The 18,761-nt window shown below is 27.3% G+C and overlaps 2 protein-coding genes, 1 long non-coding RNA gene and 1 other non-coding gene across 9 annotated transcripts; 2 read left to right on the top strand and 2 right to left on the bottom strand.

Moving 5' to 3' along the window:
- Nucleotides 1-501: 501 nt before the first annotated feature.
- LOC123262059 (echinoderm microtubule-associated protein-like 2) lies at nucleotides 502-14,680 on the bottom strand. Of its 6 annotated transcripts, none has more exons than XM_044724064.1 (13): nucleotides 14,324-14,680; nucleotides 12,201-12,287; nucleotides 8,785-9,015; nucleotides 7,410-7,572; nucleotides 6,023-6,136; nucleotides 5,826-5,957; nucleotides 5,601-5,669; nucleotides 4,231-4,609; nucleotides 3,387-3,593; nucleotides 3,014-3,251; nucleotides 1,703-2,373; nucleotides 973-1,287; nucleotides 502-857 (listed from the first exon to the last, which is right to left on the bottom strand). In XM_044724064.1, the coding sequence occupies exons 2-13, from the start codon at nucleotides 12,265-12,267 to the stop codon at nucleotides 732-734; spliced, it is 2,712 nt and encodes a 903-aa protein (XP_044579999.1). In that variant the 5' UTR covers nucleotides 12,268-12,287; nucleotides 14,324-14,680; the 3' UTR covers nucleotides 502-731. The 6 variants fall into 6 exon arrangements, with proteins under 6 accessions (XP_044579999.1, XP_044580000.1, XP_044580003.1 ...); XM_044724065.1 differs by having other exon boundaries at nucleotides 5,826-5,954; XM_044724068.1 differs by lacking the exon at nucleotides 5,601-5,669.
- On the top strand, nucleotides 5,305-6,166 carry LOC123262060. Its single transcript, XR_006508849.1, has 2 exons — nucleotides 5,305-5,730; nucleotides 6,009-6,166. It is a non-coding gene; the product is annotated as an uncharacterized LOC123262060 (long non-coding RNA).
- Nucleotides 14,681-16,014: 1,334 nt separating the features above from the next.
- On the top strand, nucleotides 16,015-16,096 carry Trnas-cga. The gene has a single exon. It is a non-coding gene; the product is annotated as a tRNA-Ser (tRNA).
- Nucleotides 16,097-16,227: 131 nt separating this feature from the next.
- Nucleotides 16,228-17,807, bottom strand: LOC123260294 (MD-2-related lipid-recognition protein-like). Its single transcript, XM_044721303.1, has 4 exons — nucleotides 17,644-17,807; nucleotides 17,452-17,574; nucleotides 16,733-16,902; nucleotides 16,228-16,406 (listed from the first exon to the last, which is right to left on the bottom strand). The coding sequence occupies exons 1-4, from the start codon at nucleotides 17,732-17,734 to the stop codon at nucleotides 16,314-16,316; spliced, it is 477 nt and encodes a 158-aa protein (XP_044577238.1). The 5' UTR covers nucleotides 17,735-17,807; the 3' UTR covers nucleotides 16,228-16,313.
- Between the last annotated feature and the right edge of the window lie 954 nt (nucleotides 17,808-18,761).

The raw sequence follows: 18,761 nt of genomic DNA, 5'->3' as shown, positions 1-18,761 counted from the left end.
AAATAATCAATTCAATACGAGGTATACTTATTTTATGTTTACTCATTGATTTACTTTTCACAACTCGCATTAATGCAATTACCAAAGTATCAACACATATAATTATAGTGAGAAATATTTTTACATTTATATCGCTAAAGTATTTTTTTTTATCATTAATTAAATATAAATAATAGTATTGTTTTTATAAATTTAATTATAATAATATTATTGCAATACTTAAAAAAAAAAAAAAAATAATTAACTGTACACACTTATAAATATAAATATTTTTAATATGACATTATTAATGTGCAATCGAATATTGACACCGATTATATAAAAAAAAAACTTTGGTAGAGCGTGTGTATTTTAAAACGGAAAATATTATTGCATTAGTGGAATATTTATTGTACAATATTTAAATCTTGAAAATAATTTAGTTATATAGTTTTTCCAGAAAAATAGATTTCTTCTTTAAATAGTTACTCTGATATTTAACAAATAATTATTTTTGTTTTAAATAACAAAAACAAACAACTGGACACAAGTCTGAATTGCACGCTCAGTTAAAATTGACATTACTTGGACGGTATCATAATAGTATTTTTATTTTATATTTACTGTATAATAATATATTATATACAATATAAAATAAACTTTCGAAACATTCCTGACTTTGTTTATTTTGATTGTGCATTAGGTGTGTTGATTAAAAATATTTTTGACTTGTGTGATTATGTATCGGCTGATTAATTCACAATCCACTGGAGAACGCTCGTGTCGTTCCCACCTATTGATACTAAACGTGTGTCATCGTGAAGGAATGTAACATTTGTTACATGACTTGAGTGTCCGCCATACGTGTATGAAAGTGACTGTAAAATAAATTATTATTATTATTTTAATAAAAACTATAAAATAAATAGTTAATAGTAGCTTGAGTTTATGTTTATATACTGGTAGTAGGAAGAAATATGAATTCTGTATTACCTTTGGTTGGCATGCCGGGTATGAGAACAATCTGACTTTACCAAAGTCATCTCCAGTTGCCAGTAATTTTCCTTCTCCGCTACGAGTACAATTGTTAACATCCGTACCATCCGCACCTTCTGGCCATACTCCGATCGTTTCAAATGAAATTACACAGGTATGTGAAGCCCATTCGACATCTCTTAAGTTTGATGATTGCGGAATTTGTCTGCATACTCCAGGATTCCAGTAAAGTAATTCGTAATCTCCGCTGTTACTTCGAAGGTATTGGCTGTCTACTGACCAATCTAGATGAGTTATAAAACTCGAATGCCCCTAAAAAATTTTTTTTAATTAATATTTTTACAATATTTACAAATTTTATTTTTTTCATTATTTTTTAATTAAAAAAAAAAATTTTTTTCAACAATAAAAATTTTTTTTTAATTAATATTTTTACATTATTTACAAATTTAATTTTTTTTCATTATTTTTCAATGAAAAAAAAATTTTTTTCAACAATAAAAAATTTTTTTAATTAATTTTTTTACATTTTTTATTTTAAATTCGAAATTTTTTTTTTTCAATTTTTTAAATGTAAATTTTTTTTTTTCATAATTTGATTATTATAAAAATATTTTAAAAAATAAAAAATTTTTTTTTAATTATCTAAATGTAAAATTTTTTTTTCATAATTTAATTATTATAAAAATATTTTAAAAAGTAAAAAAAAAATTTTTTAAACACTCACCATACATCTACCAACTCTGCTATACTTCTGAGCAGTCTCATTAATTTGATAAATATAAATGCAATTATCCCTTGACCCGATAGCCAGAAGCATACCGTCGGGTGAATATTTAGCAACTTGAAGGGCTTCAGTTCCATCATTGTGATGAGTATAAAATTCCCTGGACTCGCTATCAATCACCAGCCATTTTCCCGATACACATCCGACTACCATGACACTGCCGTCAGGTGAGAAGCAAACGCTCTGAGCTTGCTCGCCAATGTCTTTGCTCCACACCACGGAGTGACTCAAGCTGTCCCACATCTGAAGAAGTCTGTCGTGGCCAGCAGTTGCGAACTGAGGTAGCGTGGGGTGGGCAGCCAGACCCCAAACTTCTTCTGTGTGACCCAGCATTGCTGGACAAAATCCAATCTCGGTGTCTCCGACTAAAATGCAATTTCTCGTGGTTCCAATCAGCAACTGCGACCCTCTGCCTTCTGACAGAGTTCTTATTCCTCCGAAATGGTCTTCTATTTGAGCTCCCTCGCCAGTTTGCTGCAGGGAGTTGTCCAAGTATAGGATACGACCGTCTTTTCCTCCTCCGGTGACAATATTTCCACTTTTTAATACACAAATTGAGAATATTGATCCTTCGTGCAAATTTTTTACTAAATTTGCAATCGTATTCGTTCCTTAAAAGAAAAAAATAATTTTTAATAATAATAACAATAACAATAACAATAATAATAATAATAATAATAATAATGCCAAAATTTTTAACCAATGAGAGTATTATTATTATTAACAGAAATTATTCAATTTTATTATCATCATATTCTTCTTGCTAAAGAAGAAATGTATGAAAATTTTCCACGATTGAAACTTTTTACTTAAAATTACATTTTATACTAAAAATTAATTTAATAATAATAATAATAATAAAATAATATTCAAATATTAAAATTAATATTAATATTAATATATATTAATATTGAATTAATATTTATATTAATATTAATATTTTAATATTTTAAAAATTTATTATTATTAAATGAATTTTTAGTATAAAATGTAATTTTAAGTAAAAAATTTAAATCATGGAAAATTTTTATATGTTGAATAATTTCTGATATTTCTTCTTTTACATTACAATTTATTAAAATAATACGACTTGATTAGTTAACTAATTAATCATGCAGTCGCAACTAAATAGTCTTCATACTTCATCATAAATATAAAACAAAATAATATTGATCCATTTACAATTAATAAAAAATTAATTTGTAATAATAATAATAATAAATTTTGGTATATAGTTTTAAAAAAAATTACCTCTTGCCCAAACAATAACATTTCCATTGCTATCACCAGTTAGGACATCACCATTTTGATTAAACGCCAGACATGTTACGTATCTTGGTTTCTCTCTGGCTTCAAAAACGCCCATGCGTTTATAAAGCATACCACCATTGTCAAGCGACCAAAATGATACGTGTCCTTTGCCACAGGATACTATCTGGTTGCGTTCCAACGGATGCCAGTCTGCGCACACGACCGTGTCTACCGAGCACTGCAATTTCAATTATTATAAATTATGCCATTCAAAATCAGACGGTCTTTCAAGCTGTCTACAACCTAAGACCAATTCACAGTAAAATTGCTACCTTCGTAATCGCATAAACTCTAAATAATAAAATAACAATACCTTGGTCTCGGTAACTTTGGTACCACGTTCTCCCTTCTGCCAATCCCAGATTGAAATATTATGATCAGAAGTCTCGTCTATTGCACAAAGATAACTGCCGCCGTCTGCTTTAGAGAATGACAGACAGCAAATCGATCCGTCGAACTCACCAATACCGATTACAGTCAGCGTTGCCAGGCTCACGGCATTCCATATTCTTATGTGAGGCTGAAAAATTTTTTTTATTTTATCATTACTTGTTTAAATGTCATCTGATCGGATTTACTTTGGAGAATAAATTTTTACAATTTATATAAAAGCAATTTTTATAATATTATCAAGAAATCTGATGCTATAAAAATGAAGATTGAATAAATTGATTTGATTGCAAAATATTGAATGGTAATCTATACCATCAATATAAAAACAATTTGTCTAGACATAAAACATGTAACTATAAAATATTTAAAAAAAAAAAAAAAACATTTTTACAAATAAAAATTTTTTAAAATAATTTTTTCAATAAAAAAAAAATTCTAAAAAATTTTACATGTCGGCTAACTTAATTTTCATAAATCTCCAAGTACACAGAAAGAACAAGATGACACTGGATATCATCTCAGATTATACTAAGCGAAAAAAATTTCAGATAGCAGCTAATATAATCCAGATTACAATGAGTATAATCCAGATATCACGCAGCATAATCTGGATTTTTTTAGCTACTATCTAAAAATTTTTTTCACCACAGATATCACTGAGTATAATCTGGGATGATATTCAGTGTCATCTTGTTTTTTTCCGTGTAGATGAACTGATATGGAAGCTTCGAATCAATCAATGTCTGAAATGAGTAAATACCTACCATAGCATCTCGCTTGTCATGTCCAGCAACTTGACCTGTTGCGATAACTAATTTATTGGGATGAATGGCGATACACTTAACATCGTCAGTGTGTCCCAAGTAGTGCCTTTGACAGTGCTCTTCCATGTTGTAGAGGACGACCACTGATGCGACAAAGTAGACGATTTCTCCAGTAGGCAACAGATGCAAATTGCTACGGCAATCCTTTCCTCGGTATCCATACACCCAGTCTAGCTTCAATTTGCTCTGAGGCGGCGTGTTTACTTTATGTGGGTCGTAGGTATCTATGAAGGACGTAGGAACGTGGAGGACTATCGGTCGACCACGTAAGTACATACGCACTGTACCTTCTGACTCGTTGTACTGCATATCTCTGGTACTAAATTCAAAAAATAAATATTTACATTCATTTTTATTTTTTTTCATATTAAAATTAGCCGTTCAAAAATTTTTATAATTTTTTTAATTAATTAAATTACAAGTCAAAAAATACTTAAAAAAAATTTCATATAAAATTTTTATAATTTTTTTCATTTAAAAAAATTTTGAGATGGCTAATTTAATTTTAATTTTTTTTTTTAACGGTAATTACACTGAAAAAAAATTTTTCAATAATATTTTTTTTTTCCAAGTTAATTGAATTTTTTTTTAAAAATGATTCTTGCTCTATAAAAGTTTAATCAATCATAAATTTATTCAACGACGTAGAAAAAATAAATATCGACTTTTTTTTTTTTTTTTCTAAGAATCTTTTTTTCACATAAAATTTATTAGAATAATTCTTGAGAGATAATTATTTAAAAATAGTTTTTTTTTCAGTGTATTTACAGAGTTTTTAGTAGGTTTTTAAATGTTTACTTTAAATACACTAGTTATATTAACACACTTTTTAGTTACAGCCGTAATGCCGACACTGATAAATAATTGTCTCCTACTACTGTACGGTAGAATGCGTCAGATGACGTCAGGCAATGGCGGAATTTTTTTTTACTATAAAATGATTCTAGATTGAGTCATGATAACAATTTAAAAAGTTACATAAATGTTAAGAGGAACCTTGAAAGGTGTGTAAGATATTATTGTAAACTTTTTATTTATTTTTTGCTGTAACTATCACTGGAACTTGATACACAAGAAATAAATAAAACACGCGAAAGTCTATATGGGAAGATTGCATGATCGTAGCGGAAACAAATAACTTTCTTCGACACTGCCGATGCGCATACGTTAACACTCATAATTATATCACGTAAATTAAAATATATAATTATAAGTAATTACTAAATAAGTGTTTAGAAATAAGTAAAATATTAAGAAAAAAATAATAAAAGTGAATTCGATAGTGAGAGCACACAAATGAAATTAATTACCCATGCTTGACGTTGTTCAGGACTGGAGGCTTGAACAGGTTGAACAGTGACTTGGTCGACGTTGATAATCTACAAATTAATGACAATGCAAACGAAAAGCATGCGGTGCAATAAGGGTCCAAAATAACTAGTAAGTCTATCATGAATTTAATTTACACGGTAAATAATAAATAATAAATAATAAATAATTAAGCGAGCGCTTGGATTTATAATTGTGGAAATTACCTGGAGCTTGTTAATTGAGAGTTGTTTGGCGACTGAGGCGAGTGAATAAAGTCTCCAGTTGATGACCAACGTTTTGCGCGCCTCAGACTGCTTTGAGGTGGTCCATTTGATAATCTTGTTGTTGGAGATCTGCTGATAGTTATTTTATTAGATTTATGTTATAATTGAAGTTTTTATTTTTAGGAACAAGTAAATACCTGGCAGTTGGGAGTGGAGTTGCCCGAGGACTTGGTGATGGCACAGGAGAAACACTACTGCTACTAGGACTATCTGAGTGCAATGAATTTGTTGACTGATAGTGTACTGAACGCCTGAAATAAATTTTTATTATTTTATTATTATAGTCTTCATTATTTTTATTTTTAAAATAAATTCATGCATTTAATTTCAATTTTAATAGTAATATTTAAAATTACAAGATAATTTTTATTATCAATGGCTGATTAAAACTTAACGCGAGAAGAGATCATTTCATAGCTTGTCTATTTTATAAAGAAATTAAACTAAATTATAATCAATTATTTAGATCAAAATTAGAATATTTGCCGATTACATTAAGGAGAGGCGACGTCAGGAATGATTATCTGCGTTTGCCAAGAAGTAATTCTGCTGTCTATGAAAATTCTTTCCTAATTCATGGCATAAAAATTTGGAATTCATTACCGGCAGATATTACAGAAATTGACACCTTTGAAAATTTTAAACAGGCTTGTTTTAATTTCTTCTTGCAATCAATATAATTACCATTGATCTTATAATTTAACATAATAGTACATTAATTATTAATTAACGTCGGTCTTTAAAATTGTATTGCAAACACTGTATCAAATGTATACTTGTAAACAATTAACTTTATGTATTGTTGATGGTCCTGAAGGAGCTTATAACTCCAGGATCAAATAAAATTTATTATCTATCTATCTATAATAGAAAATATCATTGAGTGTTTCCAATATTTATGATACAAGATAGTAATAATAATAATAACAATAGTTATTATTTTTTTTTTATATTTACGATGATAATTATTACTATTTTGTATTACAAATATTAATATTCAATATTATGAATATTTTAATAAAAATGGTATTGATCATTATCATTTTATAATTTTGAATTTTATAATAATTTGTGTAATGTTCTAAAAAAATCTTTTTTTTTTTTTTTTTTTTTTTTTTTTTTTTTTTTAGGGTGTCGATAAACCCCAGATGGGCCCGTTCCTTAGCTCTCTCTTAATTTTTATCTTATTTTATAAAAGTTTTAATTTTAAATGAATCACCAAAATTTCGTTAGTTGATATATTGTAAAACTTAATAATTTGGGTGGAGTTCAGTCTCCAGATATACGTTCGGAGCCTAAGACGTTTGTCGGGTGTCAGGTTACCCTAGAGAAGTCGTCACGGTCCAGCTCTCATGATGTTTAGGCTGGAGCCCTACGACTCTCTTATCAGAAGCGATTTTAATTTTTAAAACAAAAATTAATTATAATATTTTTAAATTTAGCGAGAACGTTACATTTGATAATAATTATTGCTGTAAATTTTTTAACATTAATTATTTTTTAAGAAATAATAATAATAATAACCTTTGTGGTAATTGTGAAGGTGCAGTATAACTAACAGGCCTCCTAGAATTAACATTAGAATCTCTAACATCCTGACTTGATCCAGAAGACGATGAATTTTTTAGGCACGGTGAATTAGTCTGTCTGTTTCTGACCACATCCTTTTGAGCCGAATTTTGGGTTGCTGAAGAAGAAAAAAAAAATTATACCAACTACAACTAAATAATGTATATTATTAACCGTCTATTCATATGATCCATCCAACAAAGCGACTTAATTCCGAATAAAAACCAACAACAGTAACAGTAACAGTAATTATTTGTTTAAACGGATAGAGAAAGTACCGCGAGAAGATGAGAACGGAAGCGGTCTCAACAATATAAATTTTAAATACACACACTGACTAAAGAGCGTATGCACGTTCTTAACATAAACTTATTTTAGTACAATATACTGTCACGAACTTTCCCCTCGAAACAAAATTGACCTTGAAGAGTTTCCTGATGATGTGTGCATGTACTGGTGATTGTAATGAGAGTTCTCTTATTACACGTATAGCAAGATACAAAAGCAGGAGTTAATATACTTGATACTTATGACTCGCTCGATATTTGTTGCTTAAATTTAATACCACCCGGGGTATCAACCAGTCACGCACGTAATTATAATTCCATCGTACACGTAGACATTGGTGGATATTTGGGGCAACCTGGCGAATTCATTCAAGTGATATCGTGTCTTGGCACGATAATTCCACAATACGTAATATACGTCCTCGTCTATAATATTAATATTCAATTCCTATTATTTAATTGAACATCATCATTAATGAAAATTAATTTCGATCATTTTTAGAATTTTTTTAAAAATTGAATTACGGCAAAAAAATGAGAAAAAAAATCGACTTTTAGAAATTTAAAAAAATTATAAATTAAATTTTCTAAAATAATTTTTCAAAAAAAAATTATTTGTTAAATAAAATTAAACAATTATCAAGTGACGGCTAACTTTAATTTTATATGAGAATTAATTTAGCAGATATTTAATAATTTATAGAATTTTTTTAACAGATAAATTATGGCAAAAAAAAGATAAGAAAAAATTGTAAAAAATTAAAAATGCAATTTTTTTTAAATAATTTTTTGGTAGAAATTTTTTTGTTAAATATATTTTTTGTTCATATTGATGAACATTAATTTAGCATCAGATATTTGATAATTTTTTGAACAAATAAATTACGAAAAAAAAATCTACTTGTAGAAATTTTAAAAAATTAAAAATGAAATTTTTTCAAAAAAATTAATTTGTTAAATAAAATAAAATAAATTTTCAAATGACTACTAACTTTATTGTCATTCACAATTATAATTAGTATAAAAAAAGTCATTATACTTACTCCTCATAGATATGTGACCATTTCTCAGCGGTGATGACAACAATCTATCATTCTTCCTTTCGTGTTTCTCGTCATCTCTTTTGTCGCGATTTTCCAGCTGCGCAATGCGTCTTAGTGCGTCCGCTAAAGTCGCACGAAGACAAACAATCTCGTCCCTTTGTGCCAAGGACTGTCTCTCGAGGTCTGCTACTCTCCCAAGGAGAGATCCTGTCTCGCATTCCAACATCTCATCTGCAATTTAATTTTTATTATTTTCAATTATAATTTTTACTGATAAAATATATACCTAATTTTAAAAATAAAAATAAAATATTTTCTTTTTCTAAAAATAAACACAGTACATATGTTGACTCCTAATTTTCTTTCCACATATGTAAAAAAGAATATTATCAAGAGCCAGAAAATAAAAAATTTCTTGAAATATTCTCTGATAAAAATACTCACTCCAAGCCTGCTCAGCTTCGTCAATTGTATTCATCATTTCTACAGACATTTTTTAAATTAAAAACTGACCTCTCGGTGAACGTTTTAAATCACTAACTAAAACTAAGATAACCTCCTTCACTAATCACATTTTTTTTTTAAATAAATATTTTAAACAATTTTTAAATTTTAAATATTCTAAACATCAAAAAAAAAATTTTACAATTTATAGATTTACAAGAAACTAATAAAATATATTAAAAATAATAAAAAAAATGTATAATAAATGCGCGCACACGTGTTCGGCCTCACTTAAAACTCAATAAATATTTATGCGCTTATTAATATTAATTAACTAATCCAAATTTTATCCGTAAAATTACTTTGACAATAATTGGAGTAAAATAAATTAACATAAGCTTGCACAAAAAAATTCACCGATAAAAAAAAGTACTTTTAACATTACTTGAATGACATTGTTAGCATGTTAAATATATTACGATAACATGAAGCATTATACATCAGAAATCTACATATATATAACTTGTTATTTACGGTGAAGTTACGTCCTTAAATTTAGTGATTATTTATGCCGATGTGTATTTACAAATAATTTATTATAAAAATAAATAATGGAGTAAATAAATTCACTAGTACTGTAAGAAGCGAAATAACGAGTAATACAAAAGTAAACAATAAATAAAGTTAATAACAAAACGAGGGTGCGCTGGTAAGAGTGCGCATTCAGCACATGTGTATTTTCAGTGGCAGTTCTAACGCTACTGTCAGAACCGCTCACATGAACTCGCGTAACAGTCCAGCTGGTTTGGTATAGACTGCCGATCAATAACAACCAAACGCGTTTAGTTTAGTTTTGTTGTACAACAGATAATATAATAGTTGAGAATTGAGATTGTTCAGATGACGCGTAACATAAACCTCCTTACTCTTTATCGTTTACTAGATAAGTAATCTCTCAATTCACTTGTTATGCAATAACAACAATAATAATAATTAAAATAACAATAATAAATTATTGTTAACAGCTTCTTTCTTTAATTATATTCTTCTTTTTTTTTTTTTTTTTTTTTTTTTTTTTCAATTACTGACAGTAATTTTTTTGGTAATATTCTCTTGATTTTTGATAAAATTTCACCAACAATTGAGCCTGCGACTTGTTATACAATAACAACAATAATAATAATTAAAATAACAATAATAAATTATTGTTAATAGCTTCTTTCTTTAATTATATTCTTCTTTTTTTTTTTCCAATTACTGACAATAATTTTTTTGGTAATATTTTCTTGATTTTTGATAAAATTTCGCCAACAATTGAGCCTGCGTTTAGCGGAAGCCATAATTGTATATTTCCGTAGGGTTCGATAAAATTATTCAAATAATGTAACTCGTATACAAAGTTGGGCTTTGTTAACTCATCCAGAATGTACAGGCTCAATATCGATTATGGAGTTAAATAAATCAAACGTCAAACAGCAAACAATACTGATAATTTATTGCTTTTTTAATGCTAAATGTAAAAGAGCTTCCAAGGCTGCAAGGAAGAAATCATTAGTTAGGTGATTTAAAAGGATTTAGTAGGTGTGTACGGATGTTACCGGTAATCATTTTTAATTCTGTCGATTTTTTGTTAATATTCATAAGTTGGTAAGAAAATTTTTTATTGAAATATTCTATTTTATTCTACTTCCTTTTTACTGAGAAAAAAAAACGGAGTTTCAAAAGAATTTGTTATTTTAATATTTTTTGTTTGAACAATTTTAAGTTTGAATTATATTCAGGTCAATGGAAAATGTAGTTTCGTCAAGAAAAAATTTTTTTTAATAATATTTACAGATAAAAAATGTTTTTATGTTTACAGAATCGTTGAATTTTTTTTTTATATTAAGTAAATAAAGGCAATTTATTTTTAAATTTAAGGAAAATTGTTTTTAGTTATTAATATAATTAAAATTTTTTGGTAATTATAATTATTCACACTTTTTTCGATACTTTAGTCATTCAATTTAAATTCAAGAATTTTTTTTCATAATTAATTTATTATTATTGTTTTAATTTTATAAATTAATCAAAAATGCTTTTTTTACTATTTATCTAAATAAAAAAAAAAAATGAACGCTTGAATAAATTAAAATATTTACATAAAATCTATCTTCATTAAAAAAAATAATTGTTACCAAAAAATTTCTTCTTTAATAAAAAAAATTCAATAAACATAAAAAAATTTTCTCTGTAAAAAAATGTCTCATAAATGTAATAGTTATTGTGTATACTAAATTATTTAACTCAATGAGCTGTAACAAATTATTAACAGAAAACCACAACGTTAATTGCTCACGTCCAAGCAGAGTCCTCTCGTCTGTTATTCCTCAATAGTTTGTAAGATCTTTAGCGTTATAGAGTCTGGCAGTAATTTACACTCAAATGCCTTCACCTCTTCTCTACTTGACTGGAATTCTCAGCTACGTGTCTTGTCTCTTGTTACGGCGAACCCTTTTAAGCGTTTATGGATGAGTTTACGATTGAATACGCAAGTAAACGCCGGACGAAAATCCCACCCGACAGTTTAGTCATTATATTATTATATCTGTTTTCCATAAAAACCTGAAGATAACAGAATAATCACAATAAAGCCTCGAACCTCCAATTATAGCTGAATTTAATTAAATACTTGTTTGTACAATGTACAACAGGCCTTGAAAATTAATATCTGGCGCTCCCATCCTATTTTAGAGTAAATAAAGCTAAAAGTAGCTTCAATTTTCGCGTTGCATATAATACATACACAGCATACCTACTTTGATATTGACGAGACTAAAATCAATTGTCGACGAAACAATCGCCCCGGATCAATTAAACTACACCCACAGTGACAATTATATTCAAGCCATCAATGGCAACGTAACGTCAATCAAATTGTTCTCAATTAATTAATTAATTAATATAATAGATAAGACCAGTAAACAATTTACCCATTTCCTGAGATGAGTTTTGATTGTGCCCGTTCACATGCATCATCCTTGATTGATTTTTATTCATGGCTCTTTAATCTTCATCATCTGTAAAAATTAATTGACCATTAAATAATAATAATATCTATAAATAAAAAAATGACATTTAAATTAGCAGTCACTTAACTATTTTTTAATTTTTTTTAACAAATAGATCTTTTTTAAAAAATTATTTTTAAAAATTTTTACATGACAAATTTTTTTCTACTTTTTTTTTATGACACTAAAGTTAGCAGATGAAAATTAAGTTAGCCGACATCTAAAAATTTTTAGAATTTTTTTTTATTAAAAAAACTATTACAAAATAATTAAAAAAAAATTTTCATTTGTAAAAAACTCGAAAAACTGAAAATGCAATTTTTAAAAAATATTTTTTAGTTCTAATTAAATAATTAAAAAAAAAAATAAAAACGTCGGCTAACTTTGTTATTATAGTTAGCAGACGTTTAAAAATTTTTGATTTTTTTTATTAATTAAATTACCACTAAAAAGATATTTCTAAAAAATTGCACTCATAGTTTTTTAAGTTTTTTACATGTGAAATTTTTTAATTAAAATTTTTTCAATAAAAAATTTCTAAAAATTTTGAAATGTCGGCTAACTTCATTTTCATTTTTTTTTGCCATAATTTATTTGTTAAAAAAATTATTAAAATGATAAAATATCTGCTAAATTAATTTTCATAGAAAAAAAAATTAATTAAAAATTGAATACAATTAAAAAGTAAAAGAATTTAAAAATACGTAAAGGAAAGTCTCTGCTAAGCGGTATTAGGTATCCAGAGTTAATATAAGGTGTAATATAAAACCAGTAAACATTGACCCAGCATAAGGATTACCTTATTGGTTAATAGTCGGTCACCGTTCATCTTACATATTGTGCCAAGTCCTTAAAAGATTAAAATTAAGTGTCTTGCCAATTTGCTGGGTGGTAATTTAAAATTAATTTTAATATTAAATAATAATCCAGCACTTGTCACTTAATATCACAATATTAATATTCTTCCATTAATAATAGTTAATTATTAATATTATTATTATTATTAGCTGTTACTTGTATGTGTATTTATAAATATGAGTAGAAATTAATAGTACGCGTTACACGCGGGGCTATTTAATTAACATATCATGCTTCAAGAATGTATATGTTACACATACACAAGAAGGTCACTAAACTACAATAAGACGGTGAAGAAATGGTAGGAAATGCATTTACATATGTCGTTGAGGTGTAGAAATCGCTAGCAGGAGAATGCTTCAATACCGGTATTGCTTTTTTTATAGTATCAATAACCAAATAGCATTAATTATTATCATTTCACCCGTTATTTTTATTCGAATTCAATGAATTAATTAATAAATTAATTAAATTAATATTCCAACTGGTATTTTTTTTTAGTAAAGAATGATACTAAAGTTAGCCAACGTTTTTAATTATTTGGTTTTTTTTTAATAATTAAATTAAAACAAAAAAATATTTTTAAAAAATTTCACTTACAGTTTTTAAAGTTTTTTACAAGTGACATTTTTTAAAAAATTTTGTAATAATTTTTTCAATAAAAAAAAATTCTAAAAATTTTTAAATGTCGGCTAACTCAATTTTCAATAGTAAAGATGTTATCTTCGAAATTCTGAAACAATAAAACGCAATTTTAGTTTCAACTGATAGCTTATCAATACTACACTAGCGACAGTAATAGATATAAATATTTAAGGAATTAAAAAACTTTTCTTATATCGTTATAATATAGTTAGAGCAAAGCATGCAATGCCGTCACGGTTATCGCGATTCCGTGGGAACGGAACTTGGGAACGTGACCCAACACCAACCTTTACCTATACAATATATGTACCATCTTATTCTTATTCTTCCTCATTTCTTTAGTACACACTTTTTATTATTTATACATCCATCCACTCATACGTATAAATATATATATACACACATGTAAGATATAATACATAAATTTCTTGTGAATTAAAAAAAAATAATTGAATATTATTTTGGTGAATTTCACCACATATATCACGTATATATTTACATACTAATATAATAATTTAGCAATGACATTTTTGGCAGCTTACCTTTATGGCCACAAACAGACTACTGGATTATTCTCCGCATTTACTTTTAACAATTGCAGTACTCAATGTTTACTTGAACTTTAACACCAACTATAATTACCGATGATCAATTACCGAACAATTATTAAGTTTCTTACAGGCAAAATTAAACTCTGAACTTACTAGTAATTTAATAGCAGTCTTGTCGGTTAAATCGTACCCGCACTGTCTTTAATGTATTATATTTAATATAATATTCTGTATTTATTTAACTAACATTACGTACTTATATGTATATGTGATATTGTGCATCTAGTATGGGCTGTGTTTGAACTCAGAGATCGACAGAGATCAACTGTTCTCAAGCGAGGCCAACAGGTGAGTTGTTGGTGAGTTGTGCCAGCAGGCAATAGCAACAGTTAAAACTGCAGGGCCGTCTTCATTTACTTTTTACTTAATTAAACTGGAAATAAAAATAATTAGTTAGTTTTAATTACTAAAAAAAATTTTTTTGAAGACTTTCTGAGCTTTTTTAGTGGACGAAAATTTTTTTTTATTATTATTGAAATGTCTTCTTTTAAAAATTGTTGACAAGATGGCGGGGCGATCGGAATTCTCAAATACGGCGCTGGGAACTTTTACTTGATGCTTCCGACGTTTATTATTATTTTCTATAGTTCGCTCTAGTATTTCATTGCAGTATTTATTTTTAATCATCGGAAATTTGTAAATTATCAATTTTTTAATTAGAATTGATAATTGAATGATTGTACAGTGATGTTGGTCTTGGGCAACTATTAAAATTAGTGGAAATTTTATAGAAAGTGAATAAAGTTTCTAAAAAATTTTTTGTCACCGAATTATCAACTAAAATTAATTATTAATCATTGATTGTTTGATATTCTTGTTTCAACAGCTGAGTTTTAAGGTTAGTTGTAATTTTTTAAGTTTCGCTTTATAAATTATTGGATTTTTTAAAAATTAGTTATTCAAGTAATAAATGTAAAAATTTGAATTTTTATTTGAAGAAATGATATTTATATAATTAGCTTTACTATTTTCAATACAGTTAGCGCTTCGCAATTTTGAAGTGTCATTCTCACTTCGAAATTTATTTATTTCCTAATCAATAAAAACTGTAAATTTTTCAACGTCTAATTATTAAAATAGCAAGAATCTAATTGTAATTTTATTTTTTTAATTAGTACCTATTTGTTCATAAAATTAGTAATAAAATTGCTTATAGAATTAGATAAAAGTAGAGGGCACTATCTTTTACATAGTACGTCCCAAGCGTCACAAAAAAAAATGTTGGCTTTTTGGGAGATTTTATTTAACAAGAAGTCAAAAATTTATAATTGTCAACTTAAATTAAACAAAACATCACCAAAAAAATTTTTCTGCCGCTGGGGGTGTTATGAAATTACATTTGCGCATGCGCAGCTGATAATTGAAATCGAAATTATTTTTTGAAAATTGCAAAATTTTTAATAAAAATTTTATTATTTCTATCAAACAATTTTATTTATTTTTTTTTTTCATAATCAATAAATATACTTCAAACTCGGATAAATTAAAAAATTCAATAGTTTATCAAACTTATATTAAATTGAGTAATTAAATTAATAATTATTATCAAACAATTTTATCACCACAAAATATTAACGCGTGAAACATACAAGTACGTCTTTTTTTCATAGCATCTATCATCTGCTGCGGTGTCCGAGTGGTTAAGGAGTTGGACTCGAAATCCAATGGGCTATGCCCGCACAGGTTCGAATCCTGTCCGCAGCGTTTATTTTTGCTTTTTTTTTATTCTTTAAAAAATAAACATCCCAATTAATTTTTATTATTATTGCTATAAAAATAAAATAAATATAAAAAAATTTCTTCTAAACTTTTTACAAATAACAAAAACAAATTTAAGGTACTAAATGATTTTATTTTAATTAATCAAGACATTGACAGAATAATAAAGTATTATTAAAAATACTTGTACAAAAAATTTCAATTATTCTGTTTCTTTTAGCAGTTTTATTTTGAAGAGAAAGCAGCACTCCTGGTTTTGAGTATTCCACATCCTCCATTTAACGTCATAGGTTTTCTAAAAAAAAAAAAAAGGTAAAACCGATAACAAACTGAGTGAGTATAAAGAAAGTAATTATTGAAAATTGAAAAAGGCGCTCTAGCAATACGTTAATTAAAAAATTGTATTGGCAATTTTCTTTTTAAACAAAACAACAATATCTATGAGCTATTAATAACGAGTGTTACTCGTGAAGAATAGCGACTGATGACTATTTATCAATTGAGAGGCCAGCGCTCTTTCAAATGTATGTTATCTAAATTAGATTACACATTCAATTCGAGGAATTTTATTTATAATATCTATTCATATTAAAACGCTTAATTATTTACAAAGTTACTTACAGCGGGGAATGCTTTCATGATGGGAATAGAAATATCATAAGTTTGCTTTTGTCCTGGTTGAACGGGACAAACTGTTTTCGCGCAGGCGTCCGTTTCCATCCCGACAAAGGGAAGATCGATCAACTGATTAGCCCAGTAAGCGCGACTTTCCAAAGTGTTGCCTTCAAAGTCTGAAAAAATCAGTTCAAAATATTTGCATTTTAGCAAAAATTTAAAATTACATTATTTATTTATTTATTTAAAGTCGTTTTTTGACGTCTAGGTCATTAATTTCTACTATTTACACATAATCAGTTGTAAATAATATTATTAAAATTTTATTTGAGTCAAGATTTTTAAAAATTAGAGCTTAAAATTAACGAAGAATTTTTTACTTTAAAGAAGAATATAAATTATATTCAGAAAATAATTTTTTAATAAAAGAATATCAATTTTTGTTTATATTTTAATTAGAAAACAAACAATATCTTCACTAAAATAAAATAAAATTATTTTTATCAATTTGACCATTTGTCAGACAAAAAAATAGAATTTTGTATCAAGATAAAAAATTCTTAATAAAAATAATATTTTTTCAATTTAGAGTTAAAATTAACTAGTAAAAATTTCTATAATGAACAACTAAAATTTTCGCTTATAAAATACATATTCTTCTTTTAAAATTTTATTTTTACAATTATTTTAAACACTTTCACAAAAATTAAAGAATAATTACTCACTTGCAGTGTAATCAAACGCAATACTAGCATCTTTTCCCCTTTGTAAACGACATGGCTTTTCCTGACTAGCTTCAGCACAAGGGTTCACTCTAACTTCATGCACTGTGCAGTTCAACTTAGTCTCTGAAATAAGTAGAAATGATAATTTAATTATAATAATTGGTTATATCTCGTGCTAGGATCTATAATTACCTTTAGGATATTCGCAATTTCGGAATTGAATAACTTCGGACACAGAGAATCCGACGAATCCCATAAGAACAAATAAGGCGTAGTACTTCATAATGTCTTGACGTCTTGACGGCTCGGATCGAAGTGAATGAGATGAGATGTTCGCTGAGCTTAAACTCAAGCTCCGAGTCTTAGACATATATATGTATTACTTATTATTATTATTATTTTTTTTTTTATTATTGCAAGATAGGGCAAGCATGGAGTATCTAAAACGGGGCGTAGGTTAATTGAGATAGGATCGTTTTACTAAACTTTAGTTGACTCATCTCGGATTATTATACATATCTTTATTGAAATTACATATGTGTATGTGTGCACGTGTCTTTTCGAGTTTGATTACACAAATTAATGTGGTTTTTATTCAATTTTATTTTATAAGTTATATATTTTTAAAAAAAATTTTTAAAATTAAGTTAAAAAAAATTTTAACACAAAAATTTTAATACAAAATTTTTTAATAAAAAATTTTAATACAAAATTTTTTCATAAAAAATTGTGTAATTATTGCGTGCTATGATTATTATTTTTTTTTCTGTTAGTAATTATTATTGTATAATTTATAGTACGGAAGAAAGGAATAAAAATAATAAAATAAAGAGAGCGGCAGGATGTCCGAGCGGACTAAGTCATTATATCGTTAGTTTGTTCGTACATCATGCTGTGAGGCGAGGGTTCGAGCCCCGACGGTTATTCGAATAGTTCCAAACCAATCGTCGGGGGTTGCTCCGGTAGCCGACTTGTACTGGCATGGGTTTTCTCTATGGTCTCCCCATCGCCACTATTCCAACAGCCATTCGAAAGATACGCAAAGATTATAAAAAGTTGAAAGAGCAGGTTGTTGCGATATCTATGTGCGAAATTTGAAAGGCAGAAACGTTGAACGCAGTGAAAATTCGAAAGAAAAATTCGAACGCAGTGAAATAGAGAGAGGCAGTACAATTGTGATGAAAAAATTGTAAAAGGCAGTTCTTACTGCTGTACAATGTAACAAATCTATCTATCTAATAAAATAAAGAGTAGACGGTGAATCACCAAAAGTATTCAAGAGCAGCCTTATATCGGTCAATCAAAGACTC

This window comes from Cotesia glomerata, linkage group LG3 (genome assembly GCF_020080835.1).
Source record: "Cotesia glomerata isolate CgM1 linkage group LG3, MPM_Cglom_v2.3, whole genome shotgun sequence".
Classification (NCBI taxonomy): Eukaryota; Metazoa; Arthropoda; class Insecta; order Hymenoptera; family Braconidae; genus Cotesia; species Cotesia glomerata.
The sequence above is the reverse complement of the archived record's forward strand: the minus strand, read 5'-3'. Positions and strand labels throughout refer to the sequence as shown.

Bases quoted from the DNA above. Each gene is read 5' to 3' on its own strand.
- LOC123262059 (XM_044724064.1), bottom strand. From the start codon at position 12,267: ATGAATAAAAATCAATCAAGGATGATGCATGTGAACGGGCACAATCAA. The intron at 9,016-12,200 runs GTAAATTGTTTA...ATTAAATTGCAG, and splicing joins AAACTCATCTCAGGAAATGG to ATGAGATGTTGGAATGCGAG. The intron at 858-972 runs GTAATACAGAAT...TTTATTTTACAG, and splicing joins ACCCGGCATGCCAACCAAAG to TCACTTTCATACACGTATGG.
- LOC123260294 (XM_044721303.1), bottom strand. From the start codon at position 17,734: ATGAAGTACTACGCCTTATTTGTTCTTATGGGATTCGTCGGATTCTCT. The intron at 17,575-17,643 runs GTAATTATAGAT...TACTTATTTCAG, and splicing joins AAATTGCGAATATCCTAAAG to AGACTAAGTTGAACTGCACA. The intron at 16,407-16,732 runs GTAAGTAACTTT...TTTTTTTTTTAG, and splicing joins TCATGAAAGCATTCCCCGCT to AAAACCTATGACGTTAAATG.